Raw genomic sequence first — 20,012 nt, forward strand, 5'->3', positions numbered from 1 at the left:
TCAATTATGAGAAAAATCAAAAGCAAAAAGTAAATTTTTTCTTTTCAAACATATTTGCAGTCCGAGACGATAACCCAAAATCGATGCAGAATTTAGAGAAACTTTCTTCTGTAAAGTTGTAGACCACATCGATTCTGATGGCTTAAGTAAATAGTTTCTGCAAAATTGTTCTAAATTAGGAGAAAAAACAAAAAACGAAAGTTGTTTTTCAGGCATGTGCGCAGTCCGCCAACGATAATTCAAAATCAGTGCAGAATTTGAAAAAAAAACTTTCTTCTGCAAAGTTATAGACCACATTGATTTCAATGCCTTCGCGGGTTGTTTCTGTAAAATCTTTCTCAATTAGGAGAAAAATCAAAAACAAAAAGCGAAAGTTTCTTTTCAAACATGTACGAAGTCCGCCAACGATAACTTAAAATCGGTACAGAATTTGGAAAAAATTTTCTTCTATAAAGTTGTAGACCACATCGATTTCGATGCCAACAACGGCTTGTTTCTGCAAAATTGTTTTCAATCAGGAGAAAAATCAAAAACAAAAAACGAAGTTTCTGTTTAGACATGTACGCAGTCTTTTTAGACATGTACGTAGTCTTCAAAGTTGTAGACCACATCGATTCTGGTGCCTCTTAATAGTAGTTTCTGCAAAATCATTTTCGATTAGCAGAAAAATCAAAAACATAAAATGAAAGTTGCTTTTCAGGTATGTACGCAGTCTGCGAACGATAACTCAAAATCAGTGCAGAATTTGAAAAAACTTTCTTCTGCAAGCTTGTAGACCACATCGATTCCGGTGTTGCACGTGAGTAGTTTCTGCAAAATCATTTTCAATTAGCAAAAAAATCAAAAACAAAAAGTGAAACTTGCTTTTCAGGTATATATGCAGTCGACGAACGATAACTCAAAATCAGTGCAGAATTTGAAAAAACTTTCTTCTGCAAAGTTGTAGACCACATCGATTCCAGTGCGTTTAGCAGATAGTATTGACAAAATAGTTTTTAATCAGGAGAAAAATTGAAAACAAAAACATACTGCTCTGATACCATGTTGAGAGAGAGGGAGAGAGAGCACAGAAATAGAACCCCAAAGTGTGTAGAATACAAACATGAGATGATGTATATATAAAGGGGACATGTGTGCCATATATAGAGAAGCCATATATTGAGTAGCTTCACATATAAGCTCAACAGAAAGAGTATGCATAATTTAAGAAAAATTGTGGTAATGGTGAGTTAATGGACATAGCATACTTAGGAAAATAGCACGGATCTAGCTATAAATATTTAAATAAATACCAAAATAATTATAATAAAAATTCCTTTATTTAGGCCCTATATACAATGAGATATTTACACACAAATGGGCCAAAATATATTTTTATATTTATTTTTGTATTTAAATAGCTTAGTAACTAGCTAGCTGAGGGTTTTAAGGAGGTATGGGGAAAGTCCTGTAACTCACACATGCCTATGTACAATGAAAAAGTGAGGATGGTTATAGTGTTTGAGTGATTTTGATAGAGTGAGGTAGCTCACTATGGAGATTCTAGATAGCCAAAAAATGTCTATCATGAGCCCCCCCCCGCCCCCCCCCCAAGTTAATGATACATTAATGTACCATTTATCCAGTAGATTAGTCACACATCAACATCATGTAGAGCTTGTAATGTGTGTCTTTGTCTTCTTTCATTTCGTGAAGGACCTTTGTCTATAATTAGAATACCTTGTGTGCTATGAAAGGTTATCTCTAGAACCAAGAGCATGGTGCAATAAAGTGGTTGAGTAAACCGGCCTCACCCATTAGAAATAGTTTCCATAAGCACCCCCCAAGATCAGAGATATTGAATTTTCCTTATTAATGAGAAATTTATGGTATGGAATCACTTACTGAATTTGGTTAAAGAAACTTGTAGCTATATTTGTTGTCCATCATTTTCTCCACCATTATGAACATGATATAAAAGATAGGTTGATCTTCCTCCTGTGTAAAAATGATGTATCTATTACGATCTTCAAGAACTTGTATGAGCATATCTTTGAAGTCTAGCTCATAAAAGTCATTCAACTTGGGCAAATTGATCAGGTCAAAAATTCCATGACCTTCATAATTTAGGAAGCTTGACACATGTCTCCAGCTACTATCTGAAGTTGCTGCCAAAAGTCTACCACATAAGTAGAGAATAGACGAGGGTTTCTATTGCTTCCAACACCTTGGAAGAGGATAGATTCTAGTAAGGACCGACGCAAGATCCACACGTAGAAAACTGCAATTTTTTCATCTATGAAGAAGACCAAAAGCATCCAAATGTGAGATCACCAAACATCCAAATGTGAAAAGTTTGAAAACATCCGTTAATCACCAAGTTTATATATTCTCCAAAAAATAAAGGCTATGCTGCCTAGGATAAAAGACACACGAGAAGTGAGGATATGTTAACTTTGAAGAGGTGAAACCCAATGTTAAGCTAATTGGAGCTTCAAAAGATTGGGTTTTCTTGCTAGGAGACTGTCCCATGTGTTGGAGCTATATATGGCTCACTCTACTGAACTTGGTCTCACCTATATATTTGTATCTTGTCCTCAATATGAATCAGTCTTTGGGAGCGTATATGGTGTGTCTCTTGTCTCGTCTCTCTCTCTTTCTCTCTACATCTCAACATGGTAAGAGCGGTAATGATCATGCGCCGATTCAATTCATGGTGACAACAGTATGTGTATGCGATTCGCCTGTAAGATTCAAAATTGTTACAAATTTTATTTTTTGAGCGTTGATTATTGTTAACTGTGGTTGTTTTGTGTTAAGAAGAATATGATTAGTGTTTTATGTGGCGTTTATTTCTAATCAATCTAATCGTTGATTACGTTTTCTTGTTAATGACACCCTGAACTTCATCTCAATTTTTCGTGTTGTTCTGCTCAAAATTTGGAGAAATGGAAAAAGCGCAATGGAGCGTAGCGCAAGGGCACTTTTCATCCAAAACTTGTTCGTCTCCTCGAGCTCTTCGATTTGAGTTCTAGGTTTGCGTCAATCGGAGTTCGCGGCAAAAAGTTATGCTGGTTTTACTGCAATTGAGCTTGACGCATCTTTCTTCGTCCTACTTCTTCGTGAAGCGTCCGCGATCGTTTTTCTTATTTTGGCGTTAACTTTTTCGAGAAGATTTAGCTTTTTGCTATTCGTATTGTGGCCGTCAATCTTGCGTCTCATGCCACTCTATTTTGAGGACTCGTTTATTATTAACGTCTCCTTTACCCTGCCTTTTTTGGGTGACATCTCTCACATCTTTGGACGTTCCTTGAGCATCCTTCTTACATTTATCGTTGACAAAACGCAGTACTCATATCTCTCTCATTCTCAATTGCGGCCTTCACCATATATGGTGTGCAGATTCTACGATCTTATCTTATACGTCTTCTCGCAACAAGATATGGCTATGAATATTCTCGTCAACGGATTTCCTTCTGGCCAGCGTTCTCTTCCTCCTTTCCAAGGTCAAGGATTTCCAGGATGGAAAGCAAAGATGTTGTTAATTCTTGAAGGCGATGAATTCTCCGATGTTGTTCTTGGAAATTGTGTTTGTCCGCCTCAGCCTGTTGATACGGATAATGATAACGTGCTTATCACTAAAGGACCTATATTAATTTGAAGATTGGAATGTTGCCTATACGGATTGGCAACGACGTGATAAAGCAGCTCATCGGTATATTCTTTCTGCTCTTACTGATTCCCTTTTTCTTGATATGTATGAACTGCCTACTTCCCACGACGTATGGAAGTACCTTATTGCAAACTTTCAGAAGAAATCTGTTACAGAAATACTTTATTTGAGAGGGTTGCTAATTAACAAGTTACAATATGAAGTTGGTACTGCCATGACGGGACATATTGAATCTTTCAAATCTATTATTATTCAACTTGCTGCTACCGGTGATCCTGTTCCACAAAAGCAACTGATTACACTTCTCCTTGATACGGTGAAGGACTCTTCTTATGATAACATTGTTACTATTCTCTCTAATAAAGATGGTCTTGATTTCGACCAAGCTTGCATGTCTTTAATTGAATACTCTCAACGTCAAGAACGTCGGAATGCTGGTCACGATACATCTATGATTTCACAAGAGGAGACTGAGTCACAACAGATGGAACATGCTTTTTATGCTCGAAGGCGTCCATTTCAACGAGGAAACCGCAGAGGTGGCCGTCGCGGTAATATTTTCTCTCGTCTCAAATTTCCTAATAAGCAATCTTCTTACTGCAACAGAAATGGCCATACTGAAGATGATTGTTGGGCACGTCAATATGATGAAGAACACAATATTACCACAAAACAACCACGTTTATCTAGAGACTCTTCTTCTTCTTCTTGTGAATATTGTGGACGATCTGATCATCCCACTCATATGTGCTATAAGCGTCGATTCGACACAGATCAGAATAGAGCATATGCTACTGAACATCGAAACAACATTGTACCAGAAACAAGCTGCGTCCTATGTTCAGTTGCTCCAGACAGAATACTTCATGTACGTGATGGATCACTTTTTAATGTCGATTCTGGTGCTATAGGAAATATGACATATCAGTCTAAGTGGCTCCATAACTATCATCCACTGCCAGTTCAACGTGTTGTTTATCTTGCTGATGATACTACTTGTCAAGTAAAGGGTATTGGAGACTTATATCTTGGTACCTTATCTTCTTCCACACGAATTTTGCGAGGAGTATTACATGTACCAGATCTTCAACGTAATCTTCTTTCAGTTGATAGACTTGTTGATCTTGGTCTGTTTGTTGGATTTGATCATACCAAATGCCGAATTGAGAAAGATGGATAGACTATAGCCACTGCTCCTCGAAACGGTAATTTGTTTGAACTCTCTCTCAAAGATGATGTAGCAAATATTGTCACTGCTCCAGGTGATCATGATTGCAAAGTATGGCATCACCGTTTTGTTCATGCTGATTTCTCAAAACTCCTTGATCTTCAACGTCGTGATCTCGTTCATGGCATGGATCTTAAAGCCCATCCCCATATGGGAATTTGTGAATTTTGTGCTCTTGGGAAACACAATCGTAAACCCTTTCCTCTTTCAAATACAAATCATTCTCATGACATATTGGATCTTGTTCATACTGATATATGTGGACCTCTACCTTCTTCAAGATCACAATATCGCTACTTCATTACTTTCATTGATGATTTCTCAAGGTATACAACTGTATTTCTACTTAGACAAAAATTTGAAGCCTTATCTGTTTTCAAACAATTCCACAAGGCTGCGGAACTTCAAACTGGTCGTCGCCTTAAGAAGCTTCATAGTGACAATGGAGGCGAATATGTTTCTCGAGAGTTTGTGAGTTACTGTGCTGACAGCGGAATTCATCATGAACACACTATTCCATATTCGCCTCAACAGAATGGTGTTGCTGAACGAAAGAATCGCACTATTTTCAATGCTGTAAGATGTATGCTGATTCATTCTAGCTTATCTCGTGTTTTCTGGGTTGAAGCTACTTTGACAGCAGCATTTATTCAGAATCATCTTCCTACTACTGCACCCTCTGGTAAGATACCCATCACAGTATGGATAGGTGACATTCCTTCTGTATCTCATTTTCGAACCTTTGGATGTATTGCTTATATTCATGTTCCCAAAGAAACACGAACAAAGCTTGATGCTCCTGGTCTTAAAGTTATTTTTATTGGATATTCTGACACTTCCAAAGGATACAAATTCTATGATCCTTCCTCCAAGAAAGTAATTGTGAATCGTGATGCTACTTTTAACGAATAGCTTTTGGGAGCCTCATGGTCCATGGATGATTCTGATGATACTAAATCATTGCTTCAGGCTTTTCCATTTCTTTCAGAAGATGAAACTCTTCCTATAGAGCAACTTTCCTCTTCACAACCATCCATTACAAATGTTGCCAATGATGATATTGATATTTTTGTTGATCTGCCTATTGATTTTGAACATGGCTCATGTCATGTTTATGATGACGATATTGCTGATAATGATTTTTCTACTTATGAAGATCCCGTTACTTATGATGAAGCTATCTCTTCACCACAAAAGTATCAATGGCAAGAGGCTATGGAAGCAGAGTACGATTCTCTTATCTCTAAAGGTACATGGATACTAACTGAATTACCTCCTGGTCATACATCTATTAAATGTAAGTGGGTGTATAAGACAAAAGTAAAAACAGATGGATCTTTTGACAATTTCAAGGCGCATTTAGTTGCAAAAGGTTACTCCCAAGTAGCTGGTGTTGATTATCAAGAGACTTTTTCACCAGTTGTTTGCATTACAAGTGTTTGAGTTTTATTGGCATTTGCTCTTCAATTTGATTTAGAAGCTCATCAAATGGATGTGCGAAGTGCTTTTCTTAATGGTGACTTGGAAGAGAAAATTTATATGGAACAACCAGAAGGGTTTGTTATTCCAGGTAAAGAAGACCTTGTTGCTCAACTCCATAAGGCACTATATGGTCTCAAACAAGCTTCGTGAGCCTGGTATCCAAAATTTTATCTTTTTCTCACCTCTAAAGGATTCATCTCTTGCTCGTCAGACCCCAACTTATACATAAAACTCCAAGGTAGCAGTTTTGTGATTCTTGCTCTTTATGTGGATGATACCATCCTTGTTTCCAATGATTTGGGATTTTTTTAGCAAGTGAAAAAGTTATTTTCTTCTGCATTTGATATGGTGGATCTTGGAGAGATTCACTCTTGTCTTGGCATTCAAATCCAACGGAACCGTACAAAAGGTATTTTATTCCTTCGACAGTCAAAGTTTATTGCAGATACTATTCAAAAATTTGGTATGGAATCTGCACATTCAGCCAACACACCTTGTCTTGCGAGATCTACGAAGAATACTTCTGACAATGGCGATCAACTTGGCATGAACACTCGTCCTGATATTCTGTTTGCTGCTAATTATCTTGGACAACATCTTGCATGTCCTTCTCTTAAGCATTGGTCTGCTGCAAAGCGTGTATTGAAATACTTGAAAGGCACTACAGATTTTAGTTTAGTCTATCGACGACAACTCACATCGGATTCTATGCAATCTCTTTCTCTTTTGGGTTACACAGATGCAGACTCCGCAAGCTCACATTTATCTATGCGATCTACTAGTGGAAATTGCTTCTTTATAAATGGTTGTCTTGTTTCTTGAACCAGCAAGAAACAACGTTGTGTTGCAGTTTCTACGACTGAGTCAGAATATGTTGCGGCATCACTTGCAGCTCGTGAGTTGATTTGGCTTCGACAAATGCTGGTTGATATTGGTCACTCTCCTCTTTCTAGCACACCCATGCAATGTGACAACCAAAGTGCTATTAGTCTTGCAAAAGACTATGTTCAACATAATAACTCAAAGCACATTGCTGTCCATTATCATTATGTCAGGTATGAAGTATGCAAAGAAACCATTATGGTTGAACACTGTCCAAGTGACCAGATGATTGCAGATATTTTGACCAAAGGCCTCAATGGGTCACGTTTCATCCTCTTGCGCTCGGAGCTGGAGTTGCTTCGGCCTCACTCTTTCTAGATTAGCTTCTTTTCTATTGTAATAGCTTTGTACATATGACATTGTAATCTTTTAGGTACCATGCACTATGCACACGCCACATTTGTACCTTGTGATATCTAAGTCACTTGAATATTTGTACATAGATGCACAATTCACTTTCACATCATCACCGCTGGTTCATATTTCACATTGTATAGGGGCTTGGGTTTTTCCCTTAAACTCCCGAAGGGTTTTTTCATCCAAAGCTAGAGACCTTTGTTTGAGTGGGGGTGTTGGAGCTATATATGGCTCACTCTACTGAACTTGGTCTCACCTATATATTTGTATCTTGTCCTCAATATGAATCAGTCTTTGGGAGTGTATATGGTGTGTCTCTTGTCTCGTCTCTCTCTCTTTCTCTCTACATCTCAACACCATGAATGCCAAGCCGCTCACTCGTACACTGTTGGACAGAATGATACCCTTTTGATAGTTTCGTTTTATGGTCTTGTTTTGTGCTACTCTCCCATGTTCTTCATCCAGTCCTAAGTCCCCCCTTGGAAAAGTTGAAACTATTCACATTGTACCGTCTCAAAAGTTGATGGATTACTTTCTAAACTTGTCAAATCCTTAGCTTCTTGTATGGTAGGTTATTCCATGCTCAACATACATGAGTCAGACCAAAGATTCTTGACACCATCACACACTTCTTGAATATCATCCTCATAAGAATACAATTTACACTCTTCTAATTTGTTTTAGAGTAGGCAGTCCATATCCACAATATTTTGTTTATGGTCAATGCAGTCCATGATCTCCCCACCTATGATTTTCTCTTCTTCTTCACTCTCTTCTTTTAGACAAGACACACTCTCATGAGAACTTTCCTTAGGATAAGAGTTACCTTTATGGTCTTTATTCTTCATAGGGTTACCTTGCAAAAAATATTCCTATGCTTTGACTAACAAGTGGCCCTCCAAAAGGTTGGATGTATCCATTACTGAATCATCCTCAACAATATTTGAGATATTTTGTGCTAATTGTTGTAGACTTGTGATAAAGATAGAAGAAAGAGATGCCGCATTTGATAATATACCACACACTTTAGTACTTGAATCATCAGTGTGGCATGTAGAAATCATCTCCAATATTTGTCAGAATAGAAGTAGTGAAATATGAAAAAGGAGACAATTCCTTGATTGGAACAGTTTCTTGATGGTAGGTTCTTCTGGCATGATGGAAACCATTTTGATGTAAAAGTCCTTGTGAAACTTTCTTTCTATAAATAGTGACTACTTCTCCAAAGGTAGAGGGCTAACTACAAGTAACCTTTGTCTTTAGGGAAGGAGACAATCTCAAAATAAATTGATCCATTTTTACATAATCTAGAACTGTAGAAATAAATTCACATCTTGCCCATTGATGAAAAAAATCCTCATCATAAGCATAGTACTCTTCACCGTGTTGTTGAACTGAACGACCCTCTCTTCTATTCCTTGCAATTAATGGTATTCAAGCCACGGGTATAGTAGCTTGAGTTCTTTTTCTAAAGGGGTAAAGAGGAGTAGCACCTATGGCTTGAGGTGCCAAAGTACATCTAAAAAGTTTACACCTAAAAGTTGTTAGAATGGCTGAAAATAGTAAAGAGAGTGAAATTAATGTTGATAGCTTTGATTTTGCTATGAGAAAGCTACTAATGATGCTCCGATACTTGTTAATTATCTTGTTTCTAGGCTTCAACAAGCCATGGGCAATCCATCTCTCCAAAGTGAAGTGCAACGACAGCTCCGTGCTCATGGGATTCTCCAAGCTTACCACCATGATGAGAGAACACCTAGGAAGCCTCCTTGTGAGACTTCCAAAAGAGGTCTCTCTCCGATTAGGGAAGAAGAAGAGAATCCATATGAAGGGCTCAAGAATTTATTTCTTGATGATGCATCTCCTTCCCAAAGGAGAACTGAAGAGCCTCCATGGAAGGAACGAGAAAGAAGTGAGTCTCCCGCCACCTTGGCGGAGATGGCTCCACGAAGACGGTGGGCTAAACGCTCTCCATCACCACCAAAGCGGAGAAGACCATCGCACCCTTCTCCACACCATAATTCAAAGAGGGATAATAAAAAGCAAGAGAAGAAAAAGGTAATAAAGAGGACACCCTCTTCTCCATCTTCTTCATCCTCTTCCTCTTATGAAAGTGATGGTGAAGACGACGAAGATCAAGACAAGAAAAAGGCAAAAAAGAGGTCACCCTCTTCTCCACCTTCCTCAAATTCTTCACCTTCTGAAGAAAGTCATGGTGCAACCTTTGAACCATCAAAAAGAAGAGGCCATAGGAAATCCTATTCCGCATGGACGAGGTTGTCCAAGCTCAAGAAGTTCAAAGAGGGAGGGAAGAGCATCTCTTTCCTTACCTATGATGGCACCTTTGGTGCTACGGACAATGTCTTGGCCTTTATCCAACAATTTGATCCAACAATGTCTTGGCCTCTAAGGTACGCCATGTAGCTATGCACTTTCAAAAGTCCTCCACGCAATGGTGGTCTAGTCTACGAGCCAACGGTGAAGCTCCACGAACATGGAAAGCTTTAAGAGCTTCCATTATGAAGCATTTTTTGGCCACCGATGCCAAAGACAAAGTACTCACCGAATGGCGAAGCTTAAAGCTCTCTCCTTACGAATCCATCCACAAATATGTAGACAAGTTTTGGGACCTACAACTCAAAGCCATTGTCTTCAATAAGTTGGATTTTGGAGAGTAAAAGCAACAATTTTGTGCGGGCTTAACCGAAGAAACGGCGGAGTATGTCAATTCCAAAGGCCACATACCATATCGGCGGTAATACACCATACTATGGTGGCCTCTCGAATCAATTTCCAAACGGGGGCTAAAAGAAATAATAAGCCCGCAGAAAGCAAGGGTTCCAACGAGCCTAAGGGGAAGGACAATTTCCAAAAGTCTCCTAAGGGCAACTCCAACAAAGCTAAAGAGAAGGGAGTTTACAAAGGTAAAACAAACTCTCTCCTAAAGAGCTTCAGCGTTATCGCAAGGATAACAGGTGTTTCAAGTGCGGAGAACAAGGGCATGCGTACCGCGCTTGTCCGCAAAAGAACAACCGCCAAGATGCTCCTAGAGCTACCTTGGTTGAAATCCAAGAGGAGGAGACTCACCAAACTCACCACAAAGGATCTCCTCTATGCCATGCTTGGGGAAAGGTAAGAGAAAATGATTCTTTTATTCTCTTTCACCCTGGTTCTACTCACAATTTTATATCTATAGAGTGGGCCACCAAGCTAGGCATACAAGCCTATGAGATGGGAGATGTCCTACCCGCAGACAGGGTTTTCAAGGGGCAAGAAGCTTTAGTCACTCTCTTAATCGGGAAATTGAGGCTTCATGTCCAAAGCTATGTGGACAAAGAGGACTTCTTTACAAGCATGAGGATGTAATCCTAGGGGCACCATGGTTTGATTGCCTGGCTGCCAATGTTAAATTCCTTGAAAGGAGAATCTCCTTTAAGTTCAGGGAAAAAGGCATGTATATAGATGCTAAGGAAATGGGTAACACTATCCCCATTGTACATACACCAGCTTTCAACAAGTCAATAAAGAGCTCTATTTCCGTGTACATGATTTTTGTTAAAGACTCTCAAAATGAACCTAATGCTTTAGCAAAAGAAAATAAAAGCAACCAAAAGGAATTAGAGTTATCCAATTTTCTCAAGGGGTTTCAAGATGTTTTTATTGACGACATCCCTTGTGAGCTACCTCCTAAACGAGGTAATGATGACCATGCAATTGAACTTCTTCCAGGAAGTTCACCGCACAACAAACCTCCTTATAGAGTTTCTCAAGCTCAACAAGAGGAGATTATGTGGCAAATGCATGAGTTAGTTGAGAAGGGCATGGTTAGGCCTAGCTCATCTCCATTTTTCTCACCTGTGCTATTAGTGCAAAAGAAACATGGCACATATCGTATGTGTGTCGACTATAGAGCACTAAATAGGATCACTATCAAGAATAGGTTTCCCGTTCCATGGGTAGAAGACCTATTTGATAAGCTAGAAGGATCGACCTACTTCAGTAGGATTGGCCTAAAAAGTGGCTATCATCCAATAAGGATAGTTGATTAAGACATTGTAAAGACCGCATTTCGCACCACATTTGGTCTTTACGAATACATTGTCATGCCTTTTGGCTTGACCAATGCACCAGCCACATTCAATCGCTCGATGGAGAAGCTGTTTAGGCCTCATTGAGCCTTCACTGAAGTGTTCTTTGATAATATTATCATCTACTCTAATTCATTAGACAAACACAAGCAACACCTACAGGTAATATTTCAAGTTTAACGAGAGAATAAACTTTATGTTAATCGAAAGAAAAGTGAATTTTTCTTGCAAGAGATTCAGTATTTAGGTCACATTATCTCTCAAGATGGCATCCAAATGGATCCTCAAAGATAGAGGTAATAAAAGGATGGCCTAAACCAAAGAATCTTCATGAACTAAGAAGCTGTACAAGTAGGTGTGCATACTATAGACGCTTCATAGAAAAGTTCTCACAAATTGCGGACCATTACATGACCGAACAAAGAAAAGAATTAGGTATACATGGTCTGCTAAGGAGAACAATGCTTTCGAAAAGCTTATCTCTCAACCTGTGCTTACACTACCGGATCTCGCAAAACCATTTGAGGTCCAATGTGATGCTTGTGGTGATTGCCTTGGAGCTGTTTTGCTTCAATAAGGGCACGCCATATGCTATGACAGTCGAAGGCTCGACCCTGTTGAGCAAGCTCTATGCATATATGAAAAGAAACTCCTTGCAGTTCTACATGCCTTAGACTCATGGAAGCACTATTTATTGGGGACTCCTTTCATTCTGCGAACGGATCACCAAAGTCTTAAGTACTTCAAGAGGCAGACCAAGCTCTCCGACAAACAAATGAGGTGGGCAAATTTCATTTTCATATTGCTCACATTGCTGAGAAGCATAATCAAGTAGCTGATGCACTCTCAAGACGGCCGAGAGTGAATGCGGTTTCCATAGCAACTCACAATGATCTATCTTCAATGATAGATGAGTATGCTATTGATCCCAATTTTAGAGATGTGATTTCAGCCCTTGCATTAGGGAAGAAAGAAGAACCGTTTACTTTACAAGATGGGTTATCTTGTCTACAGCAATAGACTATGTGTTACTAACTCCTTACGTGAGAAAGTAATGTATGAATCCCATGCTCCACCTTATGCGGGGCATAGAGGGATTCAGTCTACCTTAAAGGGAATTGAAACATATTTCTATTGGCCTACCATGAAAGTGAACATAGAAGAGTATGTTTCTAAATGTGTGGTATGCCAAAAGACAAAATTTAATAGAGGGAAGCAACTTGGATTTCTTCAACCCTTGCCAATCCTTAATTCACCATGGGAGAGCATATCCATGGATTTTATCTTTGGATTGCCTAAGTCTATCCATGGGAATATGGAAATATGGACTATAGTAGACAGGTTCAGTAAACAAGCTCATTTTATAGCTGTCAAAAAGACTATCAAAGCCCATCAAATAACAACCCTCTTCATTTCACAAATTTTCAAGTACCATGGCTTGCCAATGTCCATAGTGTTGGATAGAGATCCTAAAATGACCAGTAATTTCTGGAAGGGTCTCTTTGATAATTTAGGGACAATGCTAAACTTCTCTTCGGCCTATCATCCACAAACGGATGGCCAAAGTAAAATAGCTAACCTAACAATTCTCGATCTACTAAAAGCCTATGTAGCGGAAGTAGATCAAAGATCCCAATGGGGGAAGTACTTACCCTTAGTGGTGTATGCTTACAATAACACTGTACATACTTCCACGGGAAAAGCACCTTTCGAGGTAATTGAGGGAAGATCAAAAAGTACCTGTCTCTTCGCTACAGATGAGTATAGCCGAGACCTACAAGAATCTATTCAAAAGATTAAGGATGCTATCTCTATCTCACAACAAAGGCAAAATGCTGCTGCTGACAAGCACAGAAGAGCCCAAGCCTTTAAAGAAAATGATTGGGTCTTATTAAAATTCCCCAAGGCTCGATTAAGCACACGATGGGCAAGAATCCTACGGGACACCAAAAGTACTATGCTAAACTAGCAAAAAGATACTATGGTCCCTTCCTGATTCTTAGGCCAATGAATGAGATGGCCTATCAACTCAAGTTGCCCAATCATTGGCTCATACACAATGCTCCCATGTGAGCCTATTAAAGCCTTACAAAGGAGAGCCACCTCAAGAACCAACTACTAAAGACCACCGGAGATCGAGGACCAAGAGGAGGTGCTGCAACCCGAGTCCATTCTCCGACATGAAGACAAGGTACTAAGAGGCGGTAAGACTATCCGACGATATCTTATTAAGTTTAAGAATTATCCTTTTGAAGGTGCTAGATGGATGCAAGGCATACAATTAAAGGATAACCTAAACCTTGTCAATGCTTACAATGCTTCCCAAGAGTAAGCAAATGTACAAAATGTTAAAAATGAACAAATTTTTTGTCTTATAAGACTCTCTTTTTCTTTATTGTGCACAAAAATGAAGTAGTATGCATGCTTAGATCAAGTTTGCGGAGACGACGTCTCCCAAACACCAAGTAGAGCTTGTCACTCTACTATGCAAGATTGATAGGACTAATGTGCAGACATGCTTGCGGTAGCCTCAGGCTCTCAAGCGCAAAATGGACTATTCATCCATTGTGGAGTGATGTCATAGGGTAACATAGGGATCCTCTACCCGCTAAGAAAAAGACTCATGTATATGCTTTATCTTTTCTACACCATAGTCGAGGACGACTATGATTTCAAGACAGAGGACATTTCATAATAATCAATATCTAATTCTCCTGAATGATTTTCTCATGTGAAACTGATCATTTAATATGGGGAAGTGCCAGGGGAGAAAAAGCTAGAATATTGGTTAAGCTAGCAGATCGGCCACAATAGGGATCCAAAGGGGGGCCATCTGCAAAAGAGCCACGTGCAACAATGGGCTAAAAAGACCCTAAGGGTCATCCCATTAAGACTTCCAAAATTCAAAGGTTCCAAAATTCAAAGGTTGTGTCCAAAGGTCAACCATGGGGGGAATTGGATGCTTTGTGCCTTGTGGGAATCTGGCCTAGGGAGCTGACATGTGTCCCTCATTCCCTTTGTGTAAAGGGAGCTTGTGTGTGTGTGTGTGTGTGTGTTACTTTCTCTCTCATCCCCTACAAGCAAGGCTCTCCCCCTCCTATGTAGGGATTTGTAAAGACTTTTGTGTACCCAATTCCTATTGGATGGCCTTGGAGGTGGACCAATAAAAATTAGGCTAGAGTAAATCTAGTTTAATTAGTTTAAAACACTTAATAAAAGAAACAACGACAATTAAGCCCTCTAGAAGATTATTGGACAGTCTCCCAAGGGGTCCAATGAGCATTCAGCAGCCCAATGGCTTGCCTGATTCCTATTGGCCAAGAGGCAAAGGGGTCCAATGAGAGTTTAGTTGAATTATTAAATTACCTAAAGCTCTCACAAAAGGGGAAAGGGGGACACATGTCATAAGGCTCACTTATGCTACTTAATTGTCATTGGCTAGCCCTAGGGAGGTCCAATGAGAGGGTAGCATGATCAAATAGGAAGAGGGGTCGACCAAGAGAGAGAGGGGGGTGATTTTTGCAAGGCATTATCACACACACACTCACACAATCTCATATGTGAAGTAAAGAAGACTCTCTCTCCTTCTCAAGCTTTAATGGAAAGCTTAGCACCTACTCCAAGCTTGTGACAAGGGAGGCCTACACCAACAACTCTTGGCTTTGTGATGCAAATCCAATCAAGAGCCAAGCTTCAATGCATGCTCATCTCCTCTACCATGCTAATTACTAAGCTAAGCTATGCTAATATGAGTGCTTATGTGAGGAGATGTACATCTTTCTCGTAAGAATACTCCTACTTCCTCTCAATCTACTCTCATACCCTGCTAGCTCTCACCATCTTCGAAGGTGTGTGAGGTCTTGGGTGTGAGACCGGGAAGAATTGATGTTGTGTTTGATAAGTGTTTTGCTTAGTGCATGAAGCTTTCATCTTAATTGCACTAGCTAGTCTTGAAGGAACACAAAGAATTGTATTGTACGATGTCTCTCTTAATGGGAGAAACCATAATACAAAGCCTTTTGGAGGGGGGACTAGCTCCATGTAAATCTGGTCCTCAATTGCTGTCAATAGCTTAATTTCTCTCTCTTTTGAAAGTATTGTTCATGCTATCTAACTAGGTGTTATGCTTTTTTTTGCTCTCTCTCTCCACCCAAGCACTCTTGTAATTCTCATTAGGAATCTATTCTAATGAAATGCCCACTATGTTCATGCTAATTTCCGCTACACACAAGTTTTTAGTCCATTAAATGTTACATTTGATACTTCCAAGTAAATGTTTTGGCAAAAATTCTTTTAAAGAATGGAACATGCAATGACCATGTAAAGAAGGTCTTAGCACTTGAGTGAAGAATACATTAATGGTGTCTATTCTACTTAGAACATTGGTGTTTGCACATAGTATAGTCCATTACCACAACATATGAAGGAACTGCTTTTATGTGCTTGATTATAAAATAAATGTCTATGAACTAGGATTACAAATTCAACGACAAAGATTCTTCTAAGTCTTGTCAAAACTAAGTGTGGGTCTAGATGCCTTATTTGACAATAAATCAATAGGAGGTACATGTTCTAGTATAGATGGTGATGGCAAGAAATCTCAACTTACAAATTTCTCTTTTTCTATTTGGTAATGATTCTACTCTTGAAGAAGTTGAACACACATCAAAATACCTAAAGCACAAAATGAGTTTTGAGGTGCTCCAACAAAATGTGGTCCCCAAAATCTCCGTGAACTCAAAGTGAGTGCTTTTTCCACATGCTCTCCTGATATGGCCTTAAGAGTATATGATAGAAGGAAGTCGCCTTGAGATTAGACGTAGCAAATTTTGTTGTTGAATAGCAGCTGATGTTGGCCAAGAGGGCTATCGTATCAAGCACGCATGGGATGAACCTGTTGCTAAAGGTTCAAAAACAACATGACGTGAGAGCCATATTATCAATTAGGCAATTGGCTAGGGACGGCCTTCAGGAAAGCCGTTGATAATTGCGGACGATGATCTTGAATATGTCTCTCTTTGATTCTATGGTAAGTTGTGGACATCAAATGACTTTAAAAACCGGCTTGATAATATTGAGCTTGGCCACCGGACTTGCAATTTATCACAAATTTTTGAAGCCCAAAATGAGTTCTAGAGCACAAGTCAAATATCATGAACGATACCAAAGTAGATATCCACAATCTCCTTGAATTCCAAGCGAGTTATAAGCAAACGCTAATATGGCCTTGATGAAATATGCACGAGTCAATGCCGACTTGAAGGAAATTGTGTTTTTTAAAATGAACGGATGAAATGTTTTGATCATAAGGAGAAAAGAGCTTGCATAGTGAAATTTAAGCCATGTAGAGGGGATGCAAGATTGAAGAGTACGTAATTGTAGAATGTATTAAGTCCAAAGCTTATTGTATAGCCTAATGGTGGCTTACAGTTGAACCAAAATCTTGGAGGAAGAGAAAAGCTAAAGATCAGGACTCAAAATTATGTTACAAAGTATTGATGCACAAACGTGATATGGCATGAACTGATAAAATCAATAAGTAAGACCTCTTTCACAAAGTTGTGTGATTGTGTTGGCACGTGAGCCTAGTGAAGCTAGAATTTTACAATTAGGGCTCTTTGCAGTGTTATAGATGAATTTCAAGCACACCCATAAATTACATGTTGGGGGACCATTCTCTTATAAATTAGGGAGATTAACTATAGATTCTATGAGAGGAGCGAGTGACTTGAAAGTTAAGGGTACATCGATGGGACTAAGGGAATTGATCTGTACACACATGACCTTGATGAGGAACTAAGCATCGTAGCTACATAATCAATTTAGGAATTGGGTTTGGGATATTCACAAGAGTTGTCAGTGGGATCTCTTTGCTTGTATGATAAGATGAGAGCATGCTTGATAGGGTTCATCACACGTGCACCGAACTTCGAGTTGTTCTTCACAAAATACCCAAAGCACAAAATGAGTTCCCAGGTGCCTCCTCCGGAACAGCGAGAAGGAAGCCGCCTCCGGAACAGACGTAGAAAATTTTGTTGCTGTCGAACAGAAACTGATCATGGTGGGAAAGAAGCTGGCTATATACCGAGTGTGCACGAGATATTGAACCTGTTGTTGAAGGTTCAAGAGGATAGCCATATATTGATCAATGAAGCACTTGGCTTGGGACGACGTTGAGGGGCCGGTGACCTTGAATATGTCTCTCTTTGATTCTATGGTAAGCTGCAGACGTCCAACGGCTTTTAGAGCCTGCTTGATATTGGGCTTGTCCGCATATGGGCAGGACTTGTAATTGATCACAAAATTTCCGAAGCCCAAAACGAGTTCCAAAGTGCTTGAGCTGCACAAGTCGAATATCATGAACGGTACCGAAATAGGTGTCCACAATCTCCTTGTATTCTAAGAGAGTGCTTGGCAAACGCTCCCCTGATACGGCCTTGATCAAATATGCGAGATCGAAGTCACCTTGGTAGCAGATGTAGCGAATGTTGCTGTTGAACACCAGCCCATGCTGCAGAAGAAGGCTACCGAGCGTGCACGAGTCAACGCCGTCTCGTTCATTCCTGTCGAAATCGATGCCGGCAGCTTTCAAAAGCTGTATTGAGCTTTCAACATGGAAGTCACCGGCGTTGACGTTGAACTCGTTCATATTGATTTGCCAGGCGGTGGAAGCTCCGTTGATGATGGGGAGCTCCCCGCGGTCATTCGTAAGGGTGAGACCCACTTGAATGAGCTTCATGCTGTCGACATGAGCCTTGAGGGTTTGGTACTTGTGTTCAGCTTTGTCGCGGGCTCTTATGGGCGGATTCAACTGAACGCAACCCGGGAACTCGGTGTCCAGGGAGACGGTGGAATATGTGGGCAGCAATCTGTGGATTTGTCGGAATTTTCGGCAAGCGTTTCGTGACCACACATCGACGATGCGAACCTCAGCGCCCTCAGGGACCGACATATTTGTGCAGGGCTGGGGCTTGAGCTGGAGCTGGTTTTGAGAAGGTGTCAGCGGCTTAGAGCGCAGGTTAATTGTGTACTGTGTGGATGTACGTGCCTAGAATTGTTTGCGAGGGCGAGCGTAAAATACCCTTGGCAATGCTAATCGGGCACTCTTCTTTATTCGGAAAACTACCCTAAAAATTTTGCAGTCCATCTATCGAGTTGTAATCTCACTGAAATAGCCTGCCTATTTAGATAAATTCACCTCTCAACAAAACAAAACAGCTTGGACTTATTGTGAACTTTGGTTGAAGATCGGACAGTGCTACCCATAGTGTCAGAGCTAACTACGAGCTAGATACATACAAAAACCATTTATTTAGGGATCTACAAGTGCTCTCAAAGGCTATTATGGGTGCATAGGTAGGGATCACTTGGGGGTACTACCATCATGCAATGCGGTCTCAGACAAGGTTTCACCTGGTTGCCTCATAAAAGTATCAAAGCTTCCTACTAGGTAGATAGCTTCTACCTACCAATACCAAGTAGCTACTTGTCTCATATGTGCATGCCACATGTCTTGGGTTGAGGTTCTAGGTTCTACTCAAGCTCTCCTACCAATAATGTTATATAATTTAAAAGATGCTCTTGTTTGGTAGCCATCCTCCAATATCAGAGGTAGGTAGTAGCTAGTTACCACTTTCACCTCCTTATTGAAGTGTGTTTTTGAATCTTGATTGTCTCCTCTAAAGGAAAACGCATGCCGCGTATCATGGGTATACTTGGGGGTTCTGCCATCATGAAATACACACTATCGAGATTTGACTTGGTTTTGTTTTTTTCTCTTTTATGAGCTAGGTTGTTCACACGATAAAGTTCATTCATCTCCTCCACTAAAGGATAAAAGTGAAAGAACGTTATTCTATGATGGACTTTTTAAAGCTTCACTACTGTCTAATGCCTAGGAGAAGCAAATTCCACCTTTCATTGCCTATGCTACCATCATGCAAAACCAACATGGAATCCCACTTTAATACAACATAGAACACATTGCTATTCATCAAACAAAAAAAAAGGAATAAAGACACTTATGAAGGGTGTAGCAGTACATTTCAAACATTACATTCATGCAAGCATAGCAAGAATACATATTATATAGTATTCATTAATTCTTATAGGTTTATAAACCACCTCGTATGTGTAATTATGAATTAGACACTACAAGAGGTTGTGTGCTCTTGTGACGCTGTTAGCGACGGAAATACACTGGGTTTTTATAACCCCCCCGGCATCGCTAAAACCGTCGCTACGAGAGCGTCGCTATAGTCGTCGCTATATAGAGATGCTCATAGCGACGGTCATAGCGACGTTTACACAGAAGACTATAGCG

General features: G+C 39.8%; 1 protein-coding gene across 1 annotated transcript; it reads right to left on the bottom strand.

Moving 5' to 3' along the window:
• Window positions 1–17,511: 17,511 nt before the first annotated feature.
• LOC147445753 (putative CCR4-associated factor 1 homolog 6) lies at window positions 17,512–18,641 on the bottom strand. Its single transcript, XM_086524625.1, has 2 exons — window positions 17,847–18,641; window positions 17,512–17,727 (listed from the first exon to the last, which is right to left on the bottom strand). The coding sequence occupies exons 1-2, from the start codon at window positions 18,639–18,641 to the stop codon at window positions 17,512–17,514; spliced, it is 1,011 nt and encodes a 336-aa protein (XP_086380751.1).
• Between the last annotated feature and the right edge of the window lie 1,371 nt (window positions 18,642–20,012).

The sequence above is a fragment of the Adiantum capillus-veneris genome, chromosome 12, assembly GCF_014529385.1.
Source record: "Adiantum capillus-veneris isolate H3 chromosome 12, ASM1452938v2, whole genome shotgun sequence".
In the NCBI taxonomy this organism is placed as follows: Eukaryota; Viridiplantae; Streptophyta; class Polypodiopsida; order Polypodiales; family Pteridaceae; genus Adiantum; species Adiantum capillus-veneris.

Coding starts and splice junctions, on each gene's coding strand:
- LOC147445753 (XM_086524625.1), bottom strand. CDS start 18,641: ATGTCGGTCCCTGAGGGCGCTGAGGTTCGCATCGTCGATGTGTGGTCA. Junction 17,728..17,846: donor TCAACGTCGTCCCAAGCCAA/GTGCTTCATTGA, acceptor TCTGTTCGACAG/CAACAAAATTTTCTACGTCT.